Raw genomic sequence first — 24,658 nt, forward strand, 5'->3', positions numbered from 1 at the left:
GATGTAATGATGGGTCAGTGTTATCTATATAGAGGTCATTGTACAGGGAGGGTGAGGAGATAAGCTGTGACATCATCTATCATCAGTAGTGATGTAATGATGGGTCAGTGTTATCTATATAGAGGTAATTGTACAGGGAGGGGGAGGGGATAAGCTGTGACATCATCTATTGTCAGTAGTGATATAATGATGGGTCAGTGTTATCTATATAGAGGTCATTGTACAGGGAGGGGGAGGAGATAAGCTGTGACATCATCTATTGTCAGTAGTGATGTAATGATGGGTCAGTGTTATCTATATAGAGGTCATTGTACAGGGAAGGGGAGGAGATAAGCTGTGACATCATCTATTGTCAGTAGTGATGTAATGATGGGTCAGTTATATCTATATAGAGGTCATTGTACAGGGAGGAGGAGGAGATAAGCTGTGACATCATCTATTGTCAGTAGTGATGTAATGATGGGTCAGTGTTATCTATATAGAGGTCATTGTACAGGGAGGAGGAGGAGATAAGCTGTGACATTATCTATTGTCAGTAGTGATGTAATGATGGGTCAGTGTTATCTATATAGAGGTCATTGTACAGGGAGGGGTAGGAGATAAGCTGTGACATCATCTATTGTCAGTAGTGATGTAATGATGGGTCAGTTATATCTATATAGAGGTCATTGTACAGGGATTGGGATGAGATAATCTGTGACATCATCTATTGTCAGTAGTGATGTAATGATGGGTCAGTGTTATCTATATAGAGGACATTGTACAGGGAGGGGGAGGGGATAAGCTGTGACATCATCTATTGTCAGTAGTGATGTAATGATGGGTCAGTGTTATCTATATAGAGGTCATTGTACAGGGAGGAGGAGGAGATAAGCTGTGACATTATCTATTGTCAGTAGTGATGTAATGATGGGTCAGTGTTATCTATATAGAGGTCATTGTACAGGGAGGGGTAGGAGATAAGCTGTGACATCATCTATTGTCAGTAGTGATGTAATGATGGGTCAGTTATATCTATATAGAGGTCATTGTACAGGGTGGGGAGGAGATAAGCTGTGACATCATCTATCATCAGTAGTGATGTAATGATGGGTCAGTGTTATCTATATAGAGGTAATTGTACAGGGAGGGGGAGGGGATAAGCTGTGACATCATCTATTGTCAGTAGTGATATAATGATGGGTCAGTGTTATCTATATAGAGGTCATTGTACAGGGAGGGGGAGGAGATAAGCTGTGACATCATCTATTGTCAGTAGTGATGTAATGATGGGTCAGTGTTATCTATATAGAGGTCATTGTACAGGGAGGGGGAGGGGATAAGCTGTGACATCATCTATTGTCAGTAGTGATATAATGATGGGTCAGTGTTATCTATATAGAGGTCATTGTACAGGGAGGGGGAGGAGATAAGCTGTGACATCATCTATTGTCAGTAGTGATGTAATGATGGGTCAGTGTTATCTATATAGAGGTCATTGTACAGGGAAGGGGAGGAGATAAGCTGTGACATCATCTATTGTCAGTAGTGATGTAATGATGGGTCAGTTATATCTATATAGAGGTCATTGTACAGGGAGGAGGAGGAGATAAGCTGTGACATCATCTATTGTCAGTAGTGATGTAATGATGGGTCAGTGTTATCTATATAGAGGTCATTGTACAGGGAGGAGGAGGAGATAAGCTGTGACATTATCTATTGTCAGTAGTGATGTAATGATGGGTCAGTGTTATCTATATAGAGGTCATTGTACAGGGAGGGGTAGGAGATAAGCTGTGACATCATCTATTGTCAGTAGTGATGTAATGATGGGTCAGTTATATCTATATAGAGGTCATTGTACAGGGATTGGGATGAGATAATCTGTGACATCATCTATTGTCAGTAGTGATGTAATGATGGGTCAGTGTTATCTATATAGAGGACATTGTACAGGGAGGGGGAGGGGATAAGCTGTGACATCATCTATTGTCAGTAGTGATGTAATGATGGGTCAGTGTTATCTATATAGAGGTCATTGTACAGGGAGGAGGAGGAGATAAGCTGTGACATTATCTATTGTCAGTAGTGATGTAATGATGGGTCAGTGTTATCTATATAGAGGTCATTGTACAGGGAGGGGTAGGAGATAAGCTGTGACATCATCTATTGTCAGTAGTGATGTAATGATGGGTCAGTTATATCTATATAGAGGTCATTGTACAGGGTGGGGAGGAGATAAGCTGTGACATCATCTATTGTCAGTAGTGATGTAATGATGGGTCAGTGTTATCTATATAGAGTCATTGTACAGGGAGGGGGAGGAGATAAGCTGTGACATCATCTATTGTCAGTAGTGATGTAATGATGGGTCAGTGTTATCTATATAGAGTCATTGTACAGGGAGGGGGAGGAGATAAGCTGTGACATCATCTATTGTCAGTAGTGATGTAATGATGGGTCAGTGTTCTCTATATAGAGGTCATTGTGCCTGGGATGACTGCACAACAGTCATCTGTTTATAGTGTAAACTGCAGGTTTTTGAATCTGCCTTCTAAAAATGTATATATTGTATTAAATATTTATGTAGCTGTTAGATTACTATTGAGAAGTGTTTGCATCCTACAAAATTCCCAAATTATTGGGAGCTAAACCAATACAAAGCAAATGTGTTACACCATAATTATTCTATATGCGGCATAGTGTGTAATAGTACAGTAGTAAAAGCTATACAAATTTTTACAAAGACTTAAAATTTACAGTCAGTGACAAAAAAGCAGCACGCCTAACTCAGAGGAATAAATATAATGGTATTCTGAGGTTGACTTCTGGGATCATGTATAAAGCTTAATATACAGACATTGTAGTAGCGCAAGACATTGGGGCACATCTACTTACCCGGCCTATGGAGTTTACCCGAAGTGCATTGTCTGACAACAATTGACTGTGCCGTGATTCACTAACATCGCGTGCCCGATATCCTGCATGTGTCGCTTCCCCACTCAGGTACGATAGAGTTCACCATCTTGTTCCCGGTGTATGTAAGTGCATTGGATGCGACACAATTTGAATATGAAGTCCCGCTCTCAGTCCGAATCAGTCGTATTGCCCCCCCCCCCATCTCCGTTGCGCAAAATGACTAGTATTTCTAGTATTTCATTGCTCGTGATGTCTTTTTATATTTGGTGCACCAGGGGATTATTGTTTCCGACTGTAACAACCTCATAAATTGCTTCCTCGGGCTATTGCACTGTTTGCAGATGACCCTTTACTGCAACACAGGCCAAAAATATACACCAGTTTGATTTAACAGCCTCTTCAGAGTAGGGTCGAAATACTGTATAACCCTTTCCCCCAAAATAAGCTCTAGTTATTCTTCTCTCTAGAATGACACCAGAGGTGTTTTACTATGCGCTACGGTTCAAAAGAAATTGCTGTTTGAAATTTGCCTCCTCGAGTCTGTCTGCTTAGGGCAGTATGGAGAAGGAGAAAGACGAAGAGTGAGCTACAGGGAAGAGGGAGCTGAAAAATACAATGGGCTACAAGCAGCTACATGGACAAGAAGCGCTCATACTGTATACAGGGGTCTACCAAGCCTTTCTGCTGCCCGAGGCAAGCCATAGAGAGACCCCCACCCCCATATATGTAATATATCAGATACAGTGTCGAAAATAGATACAGCGTGCCGGCATGTAGTATAAAACAGATACAGTGTGCCGCCATGTAATATAAAATGCATACATCGTGCCGCCATGTAGTATGAAACGCATACAGCGTACCGCCATGTAGTATGAAATGCATACAGCGTGCCGCCATGTAGTATAAAATGCATACAGCAAGCCGCCATGTAGTATAAAATGCATACAGTGTGTCGCCATGTAGTATAAAATGCATACAGCGTGCCGCCATGTAGTATAGAATGCATACAACCTACACCATGTAGTATAAAATGCATACAGCGTACCGCCATGTAGTATAAAATGCATACAGCAAGCCGCCATGTGGTATAAAATGCATACAGTGTGTCGCCATGTAGTATAAAATGCATACGGCGTGCCGCCATGTAGTATAGAATGCATACAACCTACGCCATGTAGTATAAAATGCATTAAGCGTACCGCCATGTAGTATAAAATACATACAGCATACCGCCATGTAGTATAAAATGCATACAGAGTACTGCCATGTAGTATAAAATGCATACAGCTTACGGCCATGTAGTATAAAATGCATACAGCGTACCACCATTTAGTATAAAATGCATACAGCATACCGCCATGTAGTATAAAATGCATGCAGAGTGCTGCCATGTAGTGTAAAATGCATACAGCATACTGCCATGTAGTATAAAATGCATACAGCGTACCACCATTTAGTATAAAATGCATACAGCATACCGCCATGTAGTATAAAATGCATGCAGAGTGCTGCCATGTAGTGTAAAATGCATACAGCATACTGCCATGTAGTATAAAATACATACAGCGTGCCACCATGTCGTATAAAATGCATGCAGAGTGCTGCCATGTAGTATAAAATGCATACAGCGTACAGCCAAGTATAAAACTAAAATTGTCATGGCGCAGAAGCCCTGTTACATATCACCAATACAGCATATATACACACACACATACAGTATATACAACATCTACACACATACTGAGTATACATACAGCAAATACACATATATAAACAGTATATACAGTAAATATACACACACACATACATATACCATATACAGAATATACATTATATATATATATATATGTATATATATATATATATATACACACACACACATCTATACATATATACATACATATACATAGAAGTTAACTTATTTCTTCTTTTCTTCGTCTTATATTCACCCGGCGCTGTGAATAAGCCCCTTTGCGTATCACAGAGAGCCGGCAGGGATTGTACAACATATGCGTTGCACTTCTGCCGGCTACTCTTGAATAAGGCCGACTGCCAGGGGACAGGATACAAGGATCCGTCCCCTTATTTGATAAGAGGTCGGATAGATTAAAACTTTGCCAACCATCTTTTTAAAAAAATGTAATTGCTAGAAAGGGGCTGGGGAGAGGATTATGGGGGACATATTTGGGGGGGGGGTGACAGGTCCTCTTTAAGAGCTCTGCCTATGGATGAGTGATATCCATCTGTTGTTACTCTTTTGTTTTGTTTTCTTTCAGTTAGAAGAAGGAGAACAATTTGCAAAACAAGTAACGGAGATGGGAGAAGAAGCCGGCGAATCTCTGGCTAAAGGATATCTTGCTTTGGGACTGGTATACAGCCTCCAGGCTACTGATGGTAAGATGTCATTATGTAAGGAACACATATAAAATAAGATCTTGTTTATGTAATAAAATAATTAAAAAAACAAAAACATTGAATTTTCCTGGCACCAAAACCACCCCTGAACTTTATCCATTCATGCGCCAATAGTCACAAAGCATTTCCCACTGTCTAATCTAAGTTATTTAGCGAGATTTTTCAGAGCTACGACCTTACAAATGGAAAGTCATCTTCTGCATGTATTCTGCAGGTGTACTTTTAAGTTTTCTGCATGGTGATTATTTTGGGGACATGCAGACAGTAATGACTGCACGGCCACCTCCTCCCCCAGAAGCCAGCAGGACAGAAACGCCACAGGAAGTCCTTTTTACTTTATAGTACAGGCGGTCCCCTACTTAAGGACACCCGACTTACAGACAACCCATAGTTACAGACAGACCCCTCTGCCCACTGTGACCTCTGGTGAAGCTTTCGGGATGCTTTACTATAGCCCCAGACTGCAATGATCAGCTGTAAGGTGTCTGTAATGAAGCTTTATTGATAATCCTTGGTCCCATTACAGCAAAAATTTTGAAACTCCAATTGTCACTGGGACAAAAGAAAAAAAATTGTCCAGAACTTCAATTATAAAACATACAGTTTCAACTTACATACAAATTCAACTTAAGAACAAACCTCCAGACCCTATCTTGTATGTAACCCGGGGACTGCCTGTATTCTCCATGGTGATCATGGAGCATTATTCTTCAGGTATTCTTCATGGTGATCCATCTTCAAATATTTTGCCTGGTGTTCATGCTGGGGGCATATCAAAGTAATGACTGCATGGCCTCCTCCTTCCCCTTGTAGACAGCAGGACACAAAATATCACAGGAAGTCCTTTTACTTCATTGTATTCTGCATGGTGATCATGGAGGGGTATTCTGCTTAGAATTTTACATGGCTATCATGGAGGGGTGTTCATTTTGGGGGCATATAGACGTCAGCAGGACACGAAACATCACAGGAAGTCCTTTTTGCTTTAAAGTATTCTGCATGGTGATCATTGACGGATATTCTGCAGGTATTCCGCATGGTGATAATTTTGGGGACATGCAGACAGTAATGACTGCACGGCCTCCTCCTTCCCCTAGAAGCCAGCAGGACACGAAACATCACAGGAAGTCCTTTTTACTTTATAGAATTCTCCATGGTGATCATGGAGCGTCATTCTTCAGGTATTCTTCATGGTGATCCATCTTCAAATATTCTGCTAGGTGTTCATGTTGGGGGCATATCAACAGTAATGACTGCATGGCCTCCTCCTTCCCCTTGTAGTGAACAGGACACAAAATATCACAGGAAGTCCTTTTTACTTTATAGTATTCTCCATGGTGATCATAGAGGGTTGTTCTTCAAGTACCGTATTTTTCGGACTATAAAGCGCACAAAAAATCCTTTGATTTTCTCAGAAATCAAACGTGCGCCTTATAGTCCAGTGCGCCTTATATATGAACCGCTGCCTTGAGCGGTGCACAGGTCTGCCACCTGCTGGTCATTCATCCTTATAATCAGGTGCGCCTTATAATCCGGTGCGCCTTATAGTCTGAAAAATACTGTATTCTTCATGGTGATCCATCTTTAAACATTTTTTATAGTATGGTGTTCATGTTGGGAGCATATAAACAGTAATGACTGCATGGCCTCCTCCTTCCCCTGGCAGCCAGCAGGACACAAAACATCACAGGAAGTCTTTACTTTAAAGTATTCTGCATGGTGATCATTAAGGGGTATTCTGCATGGTGATAATTTTGGGGGCATATAGATAGTAATGACTTACGGCCTCCTCTTTCCCCTGGAAGCCAGAAGGTCCTGAAACATCACAGGAAGTCCTTTTTACTTTAAAGTATTCTTTCACACCTGCCTAAAACTTTTGCACAGTACCATATGTTTCGACTTATTAGCTCATCTTACCTTGTGTCACTCGATGTAACCACAAAGAGCCTAAGGGCAGCGGTAGTGGAATTTTTTTTTTTATCATAGTGATTTTGTTTGTTTTTTAAACCCTGTCTGTATGTTGTCTATAAAGGAGAAGTGCAGTAATTAAACCTCTGGGACTCGGCGGGTCGATAGAGACTATTATTCTACCGGAGACTTGAAGCTTTTTTTTTTTTTTTTCCAATCCCAAGTTATCCAGGACCACAGCTAAGCAGTTTATGAGGCATAAATACATTGCACTTTTAATTGTCTTCTTACATTCAGGTCCCGCGTTACAAGGTGTTCGGGATATCGGCTCCATTGCCATCTTGCTGTGAGAAGCTATATGATCACACAGAGATTTTAATGGGATAGACATCTGAAGCATTTAATAAGATACACTTACATGGCAGTATTCATTGGGGGGTTTATTGGAGGGAGGTTTTTTAAGGACAATGAATATCAAGCAAATTTATTGTGGTTTTAGATCTACTGTTTCTAGCGCAATCTCATTGCTGATCTGTTTCTCTATATTTACAATCTGTTTCGTTTGGCTCATTGCAAAACACTTGGTGTTTGTTGTCGTTCGTATGCGTATGCGTCAGACAAAGCCCCTCCCCGTTCCAATTAAATTGCCTTTCTAAAAGTAATCCATCCGGAACATGTGACCACACAGCCTTCTGGTGGCTGGATACCTAGCTGCTGTGACGTAATGTTCCCCCTCCCCTGCCCTACCCATAGATTAATATAATCTGACGTTTCAATGAGCTTCTGTCCGTCTTGTTAGCAAGATGGAATTCAGCAGAGATTTTTGATTAATGGACAGATTAGGAGGAAAGGAGAGAGGATGATTTGAACCAAAATAAGGGGTGAGAAAAACAACTTCACTCCCATCATTTTATTACAAAGATTCTGGTGTTCACTTTTGATTTATGTAACAATTTTTGAAAAAGTAACAGCCCTTAACCCCATAGCGCAATAAGACGTACCTGTACGTTTTATTGCGCATGGGGTAGTATGAAGAGGGTTCACGGGCTGAGCCCTCTTCATACACGCCGGGTGCTTGCTTCACAATGAAGCAGGCACCCGTCGCTAACACCCGCGATCGGTGCTTGTACCGATCGAGGGTGTTAACCCTTTCATCGCATTAACGAGCCGGCGGCGTGTGGGCGCCGCCATCTTGGCTCCGGCGTCATCGGGGAGCGGCGATCCGTTGCCATGACAGCCTCGGATCACACAATGATCCGAGGCTATCATGTTTTAGGCCATCTATTACAATGTGCGATCTGCACATTGTAATAGATGGTGTGCAAAATCCCCAAATACTGCCATACCGTAGTATGGCAGTATATGATAGGATCAATCAGACAACCTAGGGTTAAAGTACCCTAGGGAGTCTGAAAAATAGTAAAAAATTTTAATTAAAAAAAATAAAAAATAAAAAATTATATTAAAAAACCCTAAAAATTCATATCACCCCCCTTTCCCTAGAACTGATATAAATATAAATAAACAGTAAAAATCATAAACACATTAGGTATTGCCGCGTCCGAAAATGCCCGATCTATCAAAATATAAGAATGGTTTTTTTACTGCGTTTAACCCCGTAACGGAAAATAGTGTCCAAAGTCGCAAATGGCATTTTTTTGCCATTTTCAAAAATATAAAAATTTCAATAAAAAGTGATCAAAAGGTTGTACAATTCTAAAAATAAAAGCATTGAAAACGTCATCAAAAGTCGCAAAAAATGACACCACCCACAGCTCCATACACCAAAGTATGAAAAAGTTATTAGCGCAAGAAGACGGCAAAATGAAGAATTTCTTTTTTGTACAGGAGGTTTTAATTTTTGTAAATGTATGAAAACATTATAAAACCTATACAAATTTGGTATCCATGTGATCGTTTTGACCCAATGAATAAATTAGACATGTCATTTGGAGCTCACAGTGAAAGACGTAAAATCCACGCCCACAAGAAAACGACGCAAATGCGTTTTTTCACTATTTTCACTGCATTCAGAATTTTTTTCCCGCTTCCCAGTATATGGCATAGACAATTAAATGCCATCCCTATGAAGTGCAATTTGTTACGCAGAAAACAAGCCATGACACAGCTCTCTACATGGAAAAATAAAAAAGTTATGGATTTTTGAAGGTGGGGTGTGAAAAATAAAGACGCAAAAACGAAAAAGGGCCTGGTCCTTAAGGGGTTAAAGTGGTTGTCCCATCGTAGCAAGTTAGGCCCTTGTGCGACCGGCTACTCCACTCATCTTGGGGTGCCACGGGTACATCAGACCCCTGTTCTTGTGATCTGTGAGGGTCTCATCTCTGAGACCCCACATATAAGCAAGTTAGACCATATCTTCTAGATAGGGCCAAACACTCCAGCAAACACTTCAGAATATAAATGGGGGGGGGGGGGGCAGCCAGAAGAGAGCCTGATAAGTGAAAGAAGAAGGATTTTCCTCTTTAATATCTTTTATTTAAAAAAAATGACCATGTAGTATATGTTCCAGGTCTTGTAAGGTTACCATATAGGTGCGTGTACAGCGGTGTAACACACTGGGGCTTATTTACTAAGGGTCCGTGGAGGCACTTTCATCAGTTTTCCGTCATTTTCGGGATTTGCACCACTGGGACAGGTATTAAACTGGGGATTGTGTCGCATGTGATTGGATTAGCGCGCAGCTGCGCTGGCTTTCATGCAACAGAAACTGGAGGCCGGGCCATCTGATGATCCAACTAATTCGGACTGAGCGCGGGATTTAAGATTCAAATTGTGTCGCAAGACATGCACTTACATGCACCAGGAATAAGATGTTGAACTCCGGCGGACCTGAGCGGGGAAGCGACACATGCAGGATATCGGGCGCACGATCTTAGTGAATCGCGGCACAGTGCATGATCGTCGGACAATGCACTTTCGGGGAACTCCGCAGATGGGTAAGTAGATTTGCCCCAATGTCTACTGTACTAATATCTATGTACAAGGAAGAGCCAACCCCCTACAGCTGCATCCACTGCTTTTCTACCACCCATCAACTCCAATTTCATACCTCTCGACAGAGAGGTTTACATGTGTGTTCTGAATCTGCAAGGTCATCTTTTGTGTAGTAACCTGTTCACATTCCGAAGAAAAGAATTCCCTTGCACATCTGGCATGACTCTTCCATTATAACACTGTGTATAAACTGTGTCCGAGTGTTTATACTCTGCACTCCTCCAAGATAAATACTTAGCCGGTGAATTAGTGTCCCCATAACTTTTAATTCTTTTCTTCTCCCGCTGTGAATTTATTGTGTTTAGTCGATCTCAGAGAAATATTTCTTTTTGTTGTAGCCTCTCAGAAAAGCTCTCAGGATGATTGGAGTAAGAAAGCTCTGCAGGCGCTACAAAGGTAACCGCGTTATTACACGTCCTTTAATCACACTCGCTTTATAGAGATGAAAGTAAGCACAGAATTACCGTCATAATATTAGACTCCTGAAATTAAGCTACATTATGAGACTTCTCCGCAATCGGGGACTTGTGTGACTTAACCAAACACTTGTAGAAGCCAAATTAAAGTTCATTCACTGCCATGGAGCCAGACACAGAAAATATAAAATCAGTTTCTTTATCTTGGGGAAGAGAAGTCTCAGTTAGATAAGGAGTCTTCTCTGGTCCTGGTGTATACTGTGATGATTGGAGAGGGCCACATCACAACTGTACCTGTAATGTTACCTCTCAAAGGGGGCACAACCTCCAGCTTTCTTCCTACTCTCCTTTCCCTTAACACGTACATATGTGACTTGATTGTAAATTTAAAAAGCCCTTTCACCCAAAGCAATTGCTGGCTATAAAAGACACTTACTTTCCCAGGAGTTGCCTGAGCAGTAAACATTCCCCACCTGCTAGTTTGTATCCCTGTCTACCGACTACAATCCAAACTACATTCCACCAATTACATTCCAAATAATCCGTCCTCCCCTGATGAATTTCTATGACGACCCCAGCTCAACGTCATATCTGTGGTTTCTATCCTGACCTTTGGCTTTGGCCTTTACCTCCATACCTCAAGATCTTCCCCCTGCCCAGACCGCAGCCTGTTCCTGACCATTCTCAATCTGACTCCCTTGTTCTTCATACCAGCATCTATTGACCTGTCTGGGCTTAATGCAACCTACACTATTGTGTTACATGGTAACCCAAAGTATTCAGAGTATAGATTCCATTTCAGGGTGGAAAAGAGTGAAAACGGATGACAACAAACAGTGGGTTGTGGACTCACTTTGGCTTTGGGCCACCACGAATGGCGCTATCCCTGAACCCCTCTGCTATTTACTCTTTCAATCCTATACAGCGATCTGGTCTTCGTTGCTGAGGAAGCAGAAGGCCGCTACCTCTTGGTGATCCTGGTGTAGATAGCAGTTGGCTCAGACGGGTTAGGGGACACTAGTGCAAAGCACCAGGAGCACATAGTCACAGAGTGTCCGGGTTACGGGGTAGGCTGCAATCCAGGAGGATCCAAATATAAAGCCAAAGGTCAGGGACAGGCAGCGGGCAGACATAGTCTAATGTAAAGGTCAGGTCGAATAAGACAGAAGCCGTTTTTCTTCCTTAGATGAAATCTATAGAACCACTATACTCAGGCACCTCCCAGCGGTGGATGGTGCCTTGTATTTGGTTCACCAATGGTGTGGACTGATTGGTGGGAGACAGGTTAGCTGTGTGCCCTTTAACCCTTTAAATGTGATGCTTGGCCCTGCCTTAGGATGTGTGAGGGCCAGAGAAGGCTGAGGAGCAGAAAGTGGAAGGCAAGTAACATGGCGGCAGCCATGGATTACCTCCATTATACTGTGGAGGTCACTTAGACAATGCCCTTGGGAGTTTCACCGAGTCGATCTATTGGCCGCTGCTCCTTACATCAGAATACACTGTGGCACTTCCAATCTGGTACCTGTTTCTATTTTGTATTGGCCCTGTCTTAAAAAAATTGTGGGAAAAAAATGTGTTCTAGCCCTTCCTCCTTCTTTCCTATTTGTTGCATATTACAGTTAAAATTGAGAAATATGTACCATAAATAAATATTTGCTGTTTGCTTAAGTAGCGCAGCCAAGTTTTACCCTTCATGCTCCTCCCTGTCTGGCTGTAAGATAACTGGATGCAGCAGGAACCTCTTCCCTTCTGCTTTGTGTGCATTAGAAATAACCCCACTATATTACTAACCCCCTACTATCAGCTGACAATCATTGGAAGATTGTACAGCATAGAAACGGGTACTGTTATTGCAATGCTGTTGTTAATTGTGATCTGTTATCTTGTTCCAGGGCACATCAGATAGATCCAGAAGACCCCCAGATTATCCTATATCTGTCTCTCCAGCTGGGCTTTGTAAGACAGGTGAGTGCAGTAAAGTTTAATACAGAGTGAATGTTGTGATGATCAGCACCAACTTATCCCCTCTGCAAGTAGCTTCAGGGCTGTAATCAGGTTCCCTTAATAATTAAATAATAATAATTCCTTTATTTATATAGTGCACACAGATTACGCAGCGCTGCACAGAGCTCGCCAAATTGGACTCATAATCTAATCAACCTACCAGTATGTTTTGGGGTGTGGGAGGAAACCGAAGGCCCCGGAGGAAACCCACTCAAACATGGAGAGAACATACAAACTCTTTGCAGATGTTGACCTGGATGGGACTTGAACCCAGAACCCCAGCGCTGCAAGGCTGTAGTGCTAACCACTGAGCCACCGTGCTGCTGTAGAGAGTAGGATTCAGACATTTTTTTACTGACCATAGACATTAAGGCCAGTGAAACACATGGCGTTTTTGATGCATTGAAAATGCATTATTTTTCAGTTTTTCAGCGTTTTTAAAATGCAATGTCTCTTGAAATTTCAAAACACAGACCACAAACGCAAACGTTAAATAAAACTGCAACCGCTTTGAAAAGCGTAATGAAAATGCAAAAAGCCAGACACTAAAAATGAAGGGAGAAAATTCAAAGGTTAGAAAATTTATCCAAAAACCCATTTAAAAAGCCAGCATGCAAAACTGATGTGGCCTAAACCGAAACTGCAAAAGCAATGGCAAATGATAAATCTCAGTGAGAGTCCTGATGACCCCTCCCACACACAGTGATTGACAGTCCTGTTTACTCCACCCACACACAGTGGTAGACAGTGAAAGTTCTGATTACCCCTCCCACTCACCGTGATTGACAGCGAAATCCCTGTTTACCCTGTCTACACACAGTGATTGACAGTGAGAGTTCGGATTACTCTGCCCACATACAGTGATTGACAGTGCAAGTCCTGATTACTCCGCCCACACACAGTGATTGACAGTGAGAGTCCTGATGACTCCACCCACACACAGTGATTGACAGTAAAAGTCCTGATTACTCCGCCCACACAGTGATTGACAGTAAAAGTCCTGATTACTCCGCCCACACAGTGATTGACAGGGAGAGTCCTGATTACTCCGCCCACACACAGTGATTAAGAGTGATAACTTCATCATATTCAGTAGCGCTTGTGATAAGTGCAGGGAATTAACATTCTACTTGCAGTTCATCTAATTTTAATGGGATCAGAAATAAGGGGTTTCAATTCTTCTACAGAAACTCCAATGCATGGGACTGAGCTGCAGTACCAGACACAGCCACCGGGCAAGAGTGGCGCAGATTCCGTTATTATAATTCTTTTTATTTTGATATTTCCAATAATCTGTTATCCCGTTAATTCACTTGTATTTTGCCTGAGACGGAGTTCACATATATCACCAGTTTGTTTGTTTTACATTTATTGTTACATTGGTTTTTTTTGTATATTCATTTTGGATAAACTATTCCATTCTGAACATGTTTTTATGTTTTTTTGTTTTTTTTTACTTTGTTGTCAACCCCCCAAAAATAAAGCTGGGCAGAGTATGTAGGATTCCTGGCTAACAGAACGGATAATTAATACTTGGATATTTTCGCGTGGAGCAGATTGTATTTACAGTTTCTTTTCACAGTTAGCGGAGTAGAGATTCATCTGAATTATTGTTGTGTTTGTGAGGAGGGCATTGTCTGTATATCACTTTAAAGAATTCCGAACGTATCATGGAGTCCTTTCTTCACCACATATATACACTCACCGGCCACTTTATTAGGTACACCATGCTAGTAACGGGTTGGACCCCCTTTTGCCTTCAGAACTGCCTCAATTCAACAAGGCATAGATTTAACAAGGTGCTGAAAGTATTCCTCAGAGATTTTGGTCCATATTGACATGATGGCATCACACAGTTGCCGCAGATTTGTCGGCTGCACATCCATGATGCGAATCTCCCGTTCCACCACATCCCAAAGATGCTCTATTGGATTGAGATCTGGTGACTGTGGAGGCCATTTGAGTCCAGTGACCTCATTGTCATGTTCAAGAAACCAGTCTGAGATGATTCCAGCTTTATGACATGGCACATTATCCTGCTGAAAGTAGCCATCAGATGTTACAGGGTACATTGTGCTCATAAAGGGATGGACATGGTCAGCAACAATACTCAGGTAGGCTGTGGCGTTGTACCAAGGGGCCCAAAGAGTGCCAAGAAAATATTCCCCACACCATGACACCACCACCACCAGCCTGAACCGTTGATACAAGGCAGGATGGATCCATGCTTTCATGTTGTTGACGCCAAATTCTGACCCTACCATCCGAATGTCGCAGCAGAAATCATGACTCATCAGACCAGGCAACGTTTTTCCAATCTTCTACTGTCCCTTTCGATTACCTTCTGCTGCGGCACCTGGTCACTAGTTTTGGTGGATGTTGACTATTGGTGAATTAATTTGGACCAAATTTTACTGCTGCAGCCAATCAGCCATGTCGATATTCCATACACTAGACCTGCAGCTGCATTCATTTGGGTTACAATAAGCCCCTATTCTTCTGTTTAGATCCATTAACATGTTGCAGGGTCCATAATGCATTGACCAGGGCAAGAGATACTAGAGGTTGAGCATGCAACCAGCTGCGGTACCCGTCTACTTCCATCATCGCCATAGATAGACAGCGATTGGAGCGGCAGTGTGTGTGCTTGACTTAACGCTCTGTTCCTTAAGAATACAATGGACCCCCTTTTTCACAATCCGATAACACACTCCAGGGTCCATGCTGCATGGACTAGGTCAACAAATACTAGAGGTTGAGTGTGTCCTCGGCTGCAGTACTTGGCTACTTCCGTCTCTAACATAGACAGTGAATGGAGCATCAGTGTGTATGCTCGACCTGTCCCTCCATTCATTTGGGGTGCAAGTTGAGCACGTACTCGGCTGCAGTACTTGGCTACTTCTGTCTGTGCCATAAACAGTGAATGGAGTGGCAGTATGTATGCTCGACCTGTCGCTCCATTTATTTCAGGCACAACGGACTCTCTTTCACACAATCCGTTAACAGACTGTGTGGTCCATGCTGCATTGACCAGTTCAACAAACACAAGAGATTGAATGCGTGCCCAGCTCTGCTGGAGACAGTGAATGGAGCAGCAGTGTGTATGCTCGACCTATCGCTCCATTTATTTTGGGAACAAATCGATTAAGACAGTGCAGGGCCTATAATGCATGGGCCAGGACATCAAACACTAAGGGGCTCATTTACTTATGTGGACTTATATGGAGTTCACAGAAAGATTGTGAAAATTCACCAGAGTTCACCTTCTTCTTCCTGGTGCATGTAAGTGCATTGTCTTGCGACACAATTTGAAAGTTAAATCCTGTGCTCAGTCCGAATCAGTCGGATCGTCTGACGCCACCCCCTACTAAATGGAAGCAGTGCAGCTGCGCCAAAAAAGGTTCGCGTGCGCCAAAATCCCGGCGCAGACACTAGTTAAATACCTGTCAAAGCCATGCAAACCCTGAAAAAGGCGCATAGTCCGACGAGCAGCGCGACCCTAAGTAAATGAGCCCGTAAGGGTTGAGCATGTGACCAGCTTCAGTACTCGTCTACTTCCGTCACTGCCAGACAGTGAATGGAGTGGCAGCATGTATGCTCCACCTGTCGCTCCTTTCACACAATCCGTCAACTCACTGCAGGGTCTATACTTTATGGACTAGGTCAATAAACACTAGAGGTTGAGTGTGTCCTTGGCTACTACCATCTGTGCCATAGACAGTGAATGGAGCAGCAGTGTGTATGCTTGACCTGTCGTTCCATTCATTTGGGGTACAACGGTCCCTCGTTTTCATGATGTGTTAAGAGCTGCTACCACACTGCGGGGTCTCCATTGCATGGACCAGACCAACAACACCACAGGTTGTGCATGTGCCTGGCTGCTGTACTCGGCTTCCTCCGTTAGAGGCATAGACAGTGGATGGAGCAGCAGCATACGTGATTGATTGCTGCCCCATCATTTGGGGAACCAATTTTCGTGATCTGAGGGGGCTCACGGATTAACAAACTTCCCAGATGCGACTACATAATTTACTGTCTACTAGCCTGTGAGTGTAGATCCTATTGGGCAAGATCCCTTTACTTCTAATCAGTGGGGATCAGTGGTTGGTTGCCTTAGAACAACTGTATGCAAATGAGCCTCATGGGTTCCAAGCTCCATTAACACCTATGAAGCCTGGAGCCCCTCATATTCATTTGCATACAGTCCTTCATCCTGGAGGTAAGTCTAGATTTGGGTGGGTCGATGCCTCTACTTGTAGGGAAGCTAAGGTGCTAGACCACCCCAAAGGGCCACAGATGATGCACCCTGACTACCAGTGACCATCTATATGGACAAGAATGGGTAACCCCGGGTTTGATGGTCCACCTTTGCTTCATTCTGCCCCCATGTTGGTTCTGTGACTCGGTTCGGATGGACAGTTCTATATTTAAGTCCCTTTAGAATAAAATTCTAGATTGTTCTTCATTTCTTTGCCCATTAATTCTGACATTTAAAACGTCAGCACACAAATTATAATTTTTTTTTTATTTGCCTCCTTTCGGGATATGAAGGAGACGCCAAGAAATTGTATATGGGGAGGTGAAGCCTTTATGTTTGTTCTTTCCAAGCGAGATATACGGACTGCGAGTAATCATTAAACTTGATTATGCGGAAGTTTTCTTGTTCTTGGCACGGAGCGGTGGCAGCAATTCCACAAAATTAGTAATAACCCACGGATCATTAACCCCTGATTTTTATACGGCGCGGTTCATTCTTTAATGCTGTGTCAGTACTTTAATGGCATATTGCTTTATCGTCTTGCCCTTCACCACGGTCGGGCGTACCGTACGTAACATCAGATATGTTCCAGTGCTAAACCCACTGACTGATGAACACGATAAGTGCGCAGAGCTCTTGTAAGCCCCAGTAGAGTTGGCAGAGTCCATCTGATACAGAATCGCTGCACAGCTCAGCACTGGCTGGGAATTCAAGCTGGCAAATGAGCCCAGGTCCCGGAGTTTCAGCACACCATCTGGGAAGCAAACTTCCATGTTCCTCATATTACCCAGCTCCTTAATGAAATAAGCAGAGACATCTGTCAGTAGATACTTGGCTGTATCTCCCCCGTGGAAATGAGGAATGATATCTAGCGCGAGACAAATTATAGGATTTACATAGACTGTATGGCATGCAATCCTGTTATTTATTCACTCGTGACATGTCAAGGGAGGACATCCATCAATAAGAAGAAATCTGTGGCCCTACATATAGATAGAGCGATATGAGATGTATTTATATATACTGAGAGAAAGATAGATAGATAATACAGTATGTACAGAATAAGTAGATAGATAGATACGTAGATAGATATGAGATAGATAATAGATAGATTGATAGATAGGAGATAAATAGATAGATGGATGTATAGATATATAGATAGATAGATAGATGATAGATAGATAGATAGGAGATAGATAGATAATACAAATAAGGGATAGATAGATGATATTCCGTATGTGCTCTGTAGTGGAGCAGGATGCTGACTGCACCCTGCTCCACCACAGTGATCATCTCTATGGGGCTCATTTACTTACCCGGTCCTGTCACGACCCCGCCGCGCGCTGTCCAACGTGGATTCAGGTTCTGACGGGATTCACTAAGGTCCGTGCGCCCGATATCCTGCATGTGTCGCTGCTGCACCGAGGTCCGCCGGAGTTCACCTGCTTCTTCTCGGTGCATGTGAGTGTTTGATCTTTTTTTAAAAAAATGACATTTTTAAAATTCCGTGGTGTTTCCGAATCCGTCGGGTTGTCCGAAGGCTACGCCCCGATTTCTGTTATGTGAAAGCTGGCGCAATTGCGGCAAAATCCGAACGTGTGCGTCAAAATCCCGGCGGAATTCGGCACAAAACGGAAACATTCGGGAAACCTGAAGAAAGTGCGGCCGCGGAGCCCTTAGTAAATGAGCCCCAATATGTGTCCAGAGATGAAAGTAGAGATACCCAGGAGACAACATTCGGGGCCCCGGCCGAAAAGATCCAGGGCTCGTGCCACGGATCTTTTGACCTAACGACGCCCCTGCTTTAGCCTTAGGCTACAATAAACAGCTATAACAGTTATCAAAGGTGTCTGTAATTGTTATTGTTAATCCTGGTTCTTCTGACAACCCAACATTTTTATAATCCAATTGTCACAGAGACCAAAAAACTTTTGACTGGGGTTACAATGATAAAGTATACAGTTCCAACTTACATACAAATTCAACTTAAGAACAAACCTACAGAACCTATCTTGTACATAAATACATATACTGCATATATATATATATAGCTACATTTATGGATGATAAACAGATAGATATGAGATAGATAGATAGATAGATAGATGATCATGGATATATGAGCATATATTGTGCTTTTTACAAAAATTTCAGATTCTTATTAAAAGATCGAATCTGAGCTAGCTGTATCAGACCCACGGGAACATTAATATTTATCTGGTAATTTCCAAGAAATGTATTTAGCCTACAGTCAAATGACAACTCCAGCCACCCTGAAAATTCAGGTCAGTGCAGTACAAGCACTGGTCCATCAAGCTGAGATTTGGTTAGTTTTCGCAAGGTCAAACTGCAGAACCCCTGGGCAATCTCAGACAGCACCAGATAGGTTTTCCCATAAAATACAAAATAACAACATATACATTACATCAGTTGGATACATTTTGCATTTAAGACCCGGTATGTTGTGGATTGTTTGGGATTTCTGACAAAATAACTGGAGATGTACAATATTAAAAGCTTAAAAGCCATATTCCATGGTGGTCTGGAGTAATACCTGATGCCAGGGAATAACATGAGGGGAGCTTAGCTTCTGGAGTCTGTCTCATAAAACCCCTTTAAAGCGACAGGTTCAAATAGCCCTTTGCTATGCTGATTTTAAAAATGCATTTGCCAGCATTCTGAATTATTTCAGCAGTTTATTAAACTTTATTTCACATTACCTGGCTCAGTGCGTGGGGAGTCCCCATGAGGGTGGGGGTTTGGCATTCTGTGTCTCAGCCTCATCTCATCCAACTACATCCCCACTTCCTGTTGTGTGCATCGAGGAGGCAGGTGAGGGGAATTGTGAGGAGCAGAGGTAGGTTGAGAATGAGACTAAGGCACACACAGGCTGCAGCTGCCCCTTCCCTGGGACTCACCACATGATGTGGCGGGGAGCCTGGTAATGTGAAATAAACTATTATAAAGTACTGAAATTATTCATATTGTCATTTTTCAAATCAGCATAGCATAGGCTATTGGAACCTGTCACCAGCTAAAAATTACATTCTTGATGACAGGTTCTCTTTAAGTTATACAAATTTGTTAGTGTTCTAGGATAGAGAGAAGGTTAAGGTCACACAATTTCATATGAGGGGCATATAGGAATAGATGTCTATTTGAGATAACCCCTTTCAACCTAACTAACCTGTTTAAGGGGGAAGTTGGAGGGGAAGCCTCGGGTGTGATTTTTATCCATGTATGAATCTCCTGAAATATTCCTTCAAAGGGACTAAACTACCAGCCCCACAGGTAGGGTATGAAATGTACTTTCTAGAATTTAGAAAATAGAGGTCAGAAGAGAAGTGTAGCTTCAGACGCTCCTACAATATCTTGGACTCTCTATCATACCTAGACCATGCTTCATTGTGGTTCTGTGAGCTACTGAACCAAATACAGGCGGTCCTCGGGTTACGTACAATATAGGTTCTGTAGGTTTGTTCTTAAGGTGAATTTGTATGTAAGTCGGAACTGTATATTTTATAATTATAACCCCAATCAAATTTTTTTTGGTCTCTGTGACAATTGAATTTTAAAAATAATAATAATAATAATCTTTATTTATATAGCGCCATCAAAATGTTGGATTGTCATAAGAACCAGGATTACCAATAAAGCTTCATTGCAGACACCAACTAGCGGCTGTCTGTAAGTCGGGTGTTTTTAAGTAGGGGACCGTCCATATTTAACCTTTTAAAGACATAGTTGGGAGATGGATCTGTATCTGTAGCTCACAGAACCTCAAGCCTGGTCCATTTTGAAAGATAAAATTCTCAACTTTAAAATGGCACCAGAAGCTTGGTTGTAGCTACTTTAGGGTCTAAGACAGGTACAAAGTGACTCTTCTCATCTCATTTCCATGTGACTTGGAGGAGCTTTTATTTTATAGTTGCATAGCTTAGTTTTGACATAAAAGAGGGAATTCTAGAAAGGATATTTCATACCCTACCAGAGGGGGCTGCTAGTTTAGTGGTGTAAAAGCTTGGTCCCAATACTTATGAAGTACTTGGGGCGCACTGTCCCTTCTGTGCCTACCCAAATGCCTAGTCCCAGTCCTATATTTGGAATTACTCCCAGATTTATTCACACCCTCCTGATTCTCTAGGGCTGCAGACATTTCGTGCGGATAAAATACATGATGGCTTTCATCTAATTTACTGTTAAGTAAAGCTACGGGAAGGCTCTGCGTGTCCATTAATCAGCGGGTCAATATACACTATAGCATTCATCATGTACACAGTATAATTCAGTAATATGTCTCCGTACTGTATATTCAGCGCATTGACAAATATACACTCCAGATCTCTCATCCAGCTGAGTCTCTGCCCATAGGAATAATTCTTCAGCGCAGGAAAGGATCAGCACATCCACCTCATCACAGCGCTGGCCGCTAGCTCATTACTCGGGAGTTCATTTACAGATTTTTCTCATTGTCACATATTAAGGACACTGCATTATGTATAGTGATATCTATCGCGAACTACAGCCTCAACTGTATTAGATTAGAAGATATAAATATCATCTCCTACTGTGAGTGGGCAGCATTACAGCCTTGCAGTGCTGGGGTACTGGGTTCAAGTCCCACCCAGGTCAGCAAAGAGTTTGTATGTTCTTTCCGTGTTTGCATCATTTTCCTCTGGGTCCTCCAATTTCCTCCAACACTCCAAAACATACTGATAGGTTGATAAGATTGTGAGCCCCATGGCACTGTGCAGCGCTGCGTAATCTGTGTGCGTTATATAAATAAAGAATTGTCATTATTATTGCTGTCAATCTATTATCATCCTTGATTGAATAGGGAATAGGGTATTTGTTTCTCTAGCCCCCTCAGTTTTTAGCTTCTGCAGCAATATTTCTCTATAAAGGAAATCTACCATTTGTTTTTATGTATTGTGAACCAAACATACCTTGAGAATGCTGTAGCTACACTGATGCAGAAACATATCTTGTTAAATACCTGAACCGAATGGTTCTGCCCAAAAAACAATTATAAAATTCAGGACCTTGGGAAAGCTGGATGCCTACAAAATACACATTACACATAGAGCTTCCTGAGCTACCCAGACAGAACTCACACACAGCAGCTGGGGGATGGTGCAGCGATTGATTACTCCTGCCTCTCAGGGACAACACAGTAATGACTTATTCTTGGCAGGATAAGTCTGGAGCAGAGCATAATTAGGGTACGAGGAGAATCGCCGAGCCAGACAGAGCCTCATAATCACAATTTACAATTGTTTTTTCAGCAAAACCATTCAGTTCAGGGATTAAACAAGATATGTTTCTGTATCAGTGTAGCCACAGCATTCTCAAGGTATGTTTGGCTCACAATGCATCAAATCAAATGGTAGATTTCCTTAAAGAACTTTATAGTTAGATAGGCAGTGGCTGCACAAGACCTCCCATGTGACAATAGAGAACCAAATTAGTATATAGCAGTGATGGCGAACCTTTTAGAGACCAAGTGCCCAAACTGCAAACCAAAGTCTACGCTATCATTGCAGAGTGCCAACCCGGCTATTTAGCCTAAAATTACCGACAATCCCCCTCTATAAGGGACATATAATAAAGTAGTATCATGACCATTACCAGTACAACATGATAAATACCACCATACTTATAATAAACAGACCAATATCACCAATAATATCACTAAGCAGGAGCAAATACAGTGAGGAACACTACCCCCATACAACGATGGACACTACCCCCATACAACGATGGACACTACCCCCATACAACGATGGACACTACCCCCATACAACGATGGACACTACCCCCATACAACGAGGGACACTACCCCCATCCAGTGAGGAGCACTACCCCCATCCAGTGAGGGACACTACCCCCATCCAGTGAGGGACACTACGCCCATCCAGTGAGGAACACTACCCCCATCCAGTGAGGGACACTACGCCCATCCAGTGAGGGACACTACCCCCATCCAGTGAGGGACACTACCCCCATCCAGTGAGGAGCACTACCCCCATCCAGTGAGGGACACTACCCCCATCCAGTGAGGGACACTACCCCCATCCAGTGAGGAGCACTACCCCCATCCAGTGAGGGACACTACCCCCATCCAGTGAGGGACACTACGCCCATCCAGTGAGGGACACTACGCCCATCCAGTGAGGGACACTACGCCCATCCAGTGAGGAGCACTACCCCCATCCAGTGAGGGACACTACCCCCATCCAGTGAGGGACACTACCCCCATCCAGTGAGGGACACTACCCCCATCCAGTGAGGGACACTACCCCCATCCAGTGAGGGACACTACCCCCATCCAGTGAGGGACACTACCCCCATCCAGTGAGGGACACTACCCCCATCCAGTGAGGGACACTACCCCCATCCAGTGAGGGACACTACCCCCATCCAGTGAGGGACACTACCCCCATCCAGTGAGGGACACTACCCCCATCCAGTGAGGGACACTACCCCCATCCAGTGAGGGACACTACGCCCATCCAGTGAGGGACACTACCCCCATCCAGTGAGGGACACTACCCCCATCCAGTGAGGGACACTACCCCCATCCAGTGAGGGACACTACCCCCATCCAGTGAGGGACACTACCCCCATCCAGTGAGGGACACTACCCCCATCCAGTGAGGGACACTACCCCCATCCAGTGAGGGACACTACGCCCATCCAGTGAGGGACACTACCCCCATCCAGTGAGGGACACTACCCCCATCCAGTGAGGGACACTACCCCCATCCAGTGAGGGACACTACCCCCATCCAGTGAGGGACACTACCCCCATCCAGTGAGGGACACTACCCCCATCCAGTGAGGGACACTACCCCCATCCAGTGAGGGACACTACCCCCATCCAGTGAGGGACACTACCCCCATCCAGTGAGGGACACTACCCCCATCCAGTGAGGGACACTACCCCCATCCAGTGAGGGACACTACCCCCATCCAGTGAGGGACACTACCCCCATCCAGTGAGGGACACTACCCCCATCCAGTGAGGGACACTACCCCCATCCAGTGAGGGACACTACCCCCATCCAGTGAGGGACACTACCCCCATCCAGTGAGGGACACTACCCCCATACAGTGAGGGACACTACCCCCATACAGTGAGGGACACTACCCCCATCCACTGAGGGACACTACCCCCATCCACTGAGGAGCACTACCCCCATCCAGTGAGGAGCACTACCCCCATCCAGTGAGGAGCACTACCCCCATCCAGTGAGGAACACTACCCCCATCCAGTGAGGAACACTACCCCCATCCAGTGAGGAACACTACCCCCATCCAGTGAGGAACACTACCCCCATCCACTGAGGAACACTACCCCCATCCACTGAGGAACACTACCCCCATCCACTGAGGAACACTACCCCCATCCACTGAGGAACACTACCCCCATCCACTGAGGAACACTACCCCCATCCACTGAGGAGCACAACCCCCATCCAGTGAAGAGCACTACCCCCATCCAGTGAAGAGCACTACCCCCATACAGTGACCAAATATCAGGGGCAATATGAAGGATTGTTGAATTCAATTCGGAGGGGGGTTTGTAGGGCAAAGTGTGTGTTGTGGGGTGGAGGGTGGGAGCACTGCATAGCAAAGTTACAGGGAACCAGGCAGGCGAATTTTCAATCAAATCACCACATATGTTACATGTTTGTGGCCATATATATCTACCTCCCTTGGTCTGGAGCTCTGGGCACCTGTG

The 24,658-nt window shown here is 43.5% G+C and overlaps 1 protein-coding gene and 1 long non-coding RNA gene across 5 annotated transcripts in view; one reads left to right on the forward strand and one right to left on the reverse strand.

Annotated features, from left to right (window-relative positions):
• The window catches only part of TTC7A (tetratricopeptide repeat domain 7A), a 265,076-nt gene that overhangs the window by 139,245 nt on the left and 101,173 nt on the right, over window positions 1-24,658 (forward strand). For all 4 annotated transcript variants that reach the window (XM_072140303.1, XM_072140306.1, XM_072140304.1 and 1 more), the window contains 3 exons: window positions 5,175-5,292; window positions 10,575-10,632; window positions 12,545-12,617. In XM_072140303.1, the coding sequence (XP_071996404.1) occupies window positions 5,175-5,292; window positions 10,575-10,632; window positions 12,545-12,617 (249 nt within the window). The remainder of the gene's footprint in view (window positions 1-5,174; window positions 5,293-10,574; window positions 10,633-12,544; window positions 12,618-24,658) is intronic.
• The window catches only part of LOC140121092 (uncharacterized), a 31,925-nt gene that overhangs the window by 6,799 nt on the left and 468 nt on the right, over window positions 1-24,658 (reverse strand). The gene's annotated exons all lie outside the window — the stretch shown is intronic.

The sequence above is a fragment of the Engystomops pustulosus genome, chromosome 3 (assembly GCF_040894005.1).
Source record: "Engystomops pustulosus chromosome 3, aEngPut4.maternal, whole genome shotgun sequence".
Taxonomy (NCBI): Eukaryota; Metazoa; Chordata; class Amphibia; order Anura; family Leptodactylidae; genus Engystomops; species Engystomops pustulosus.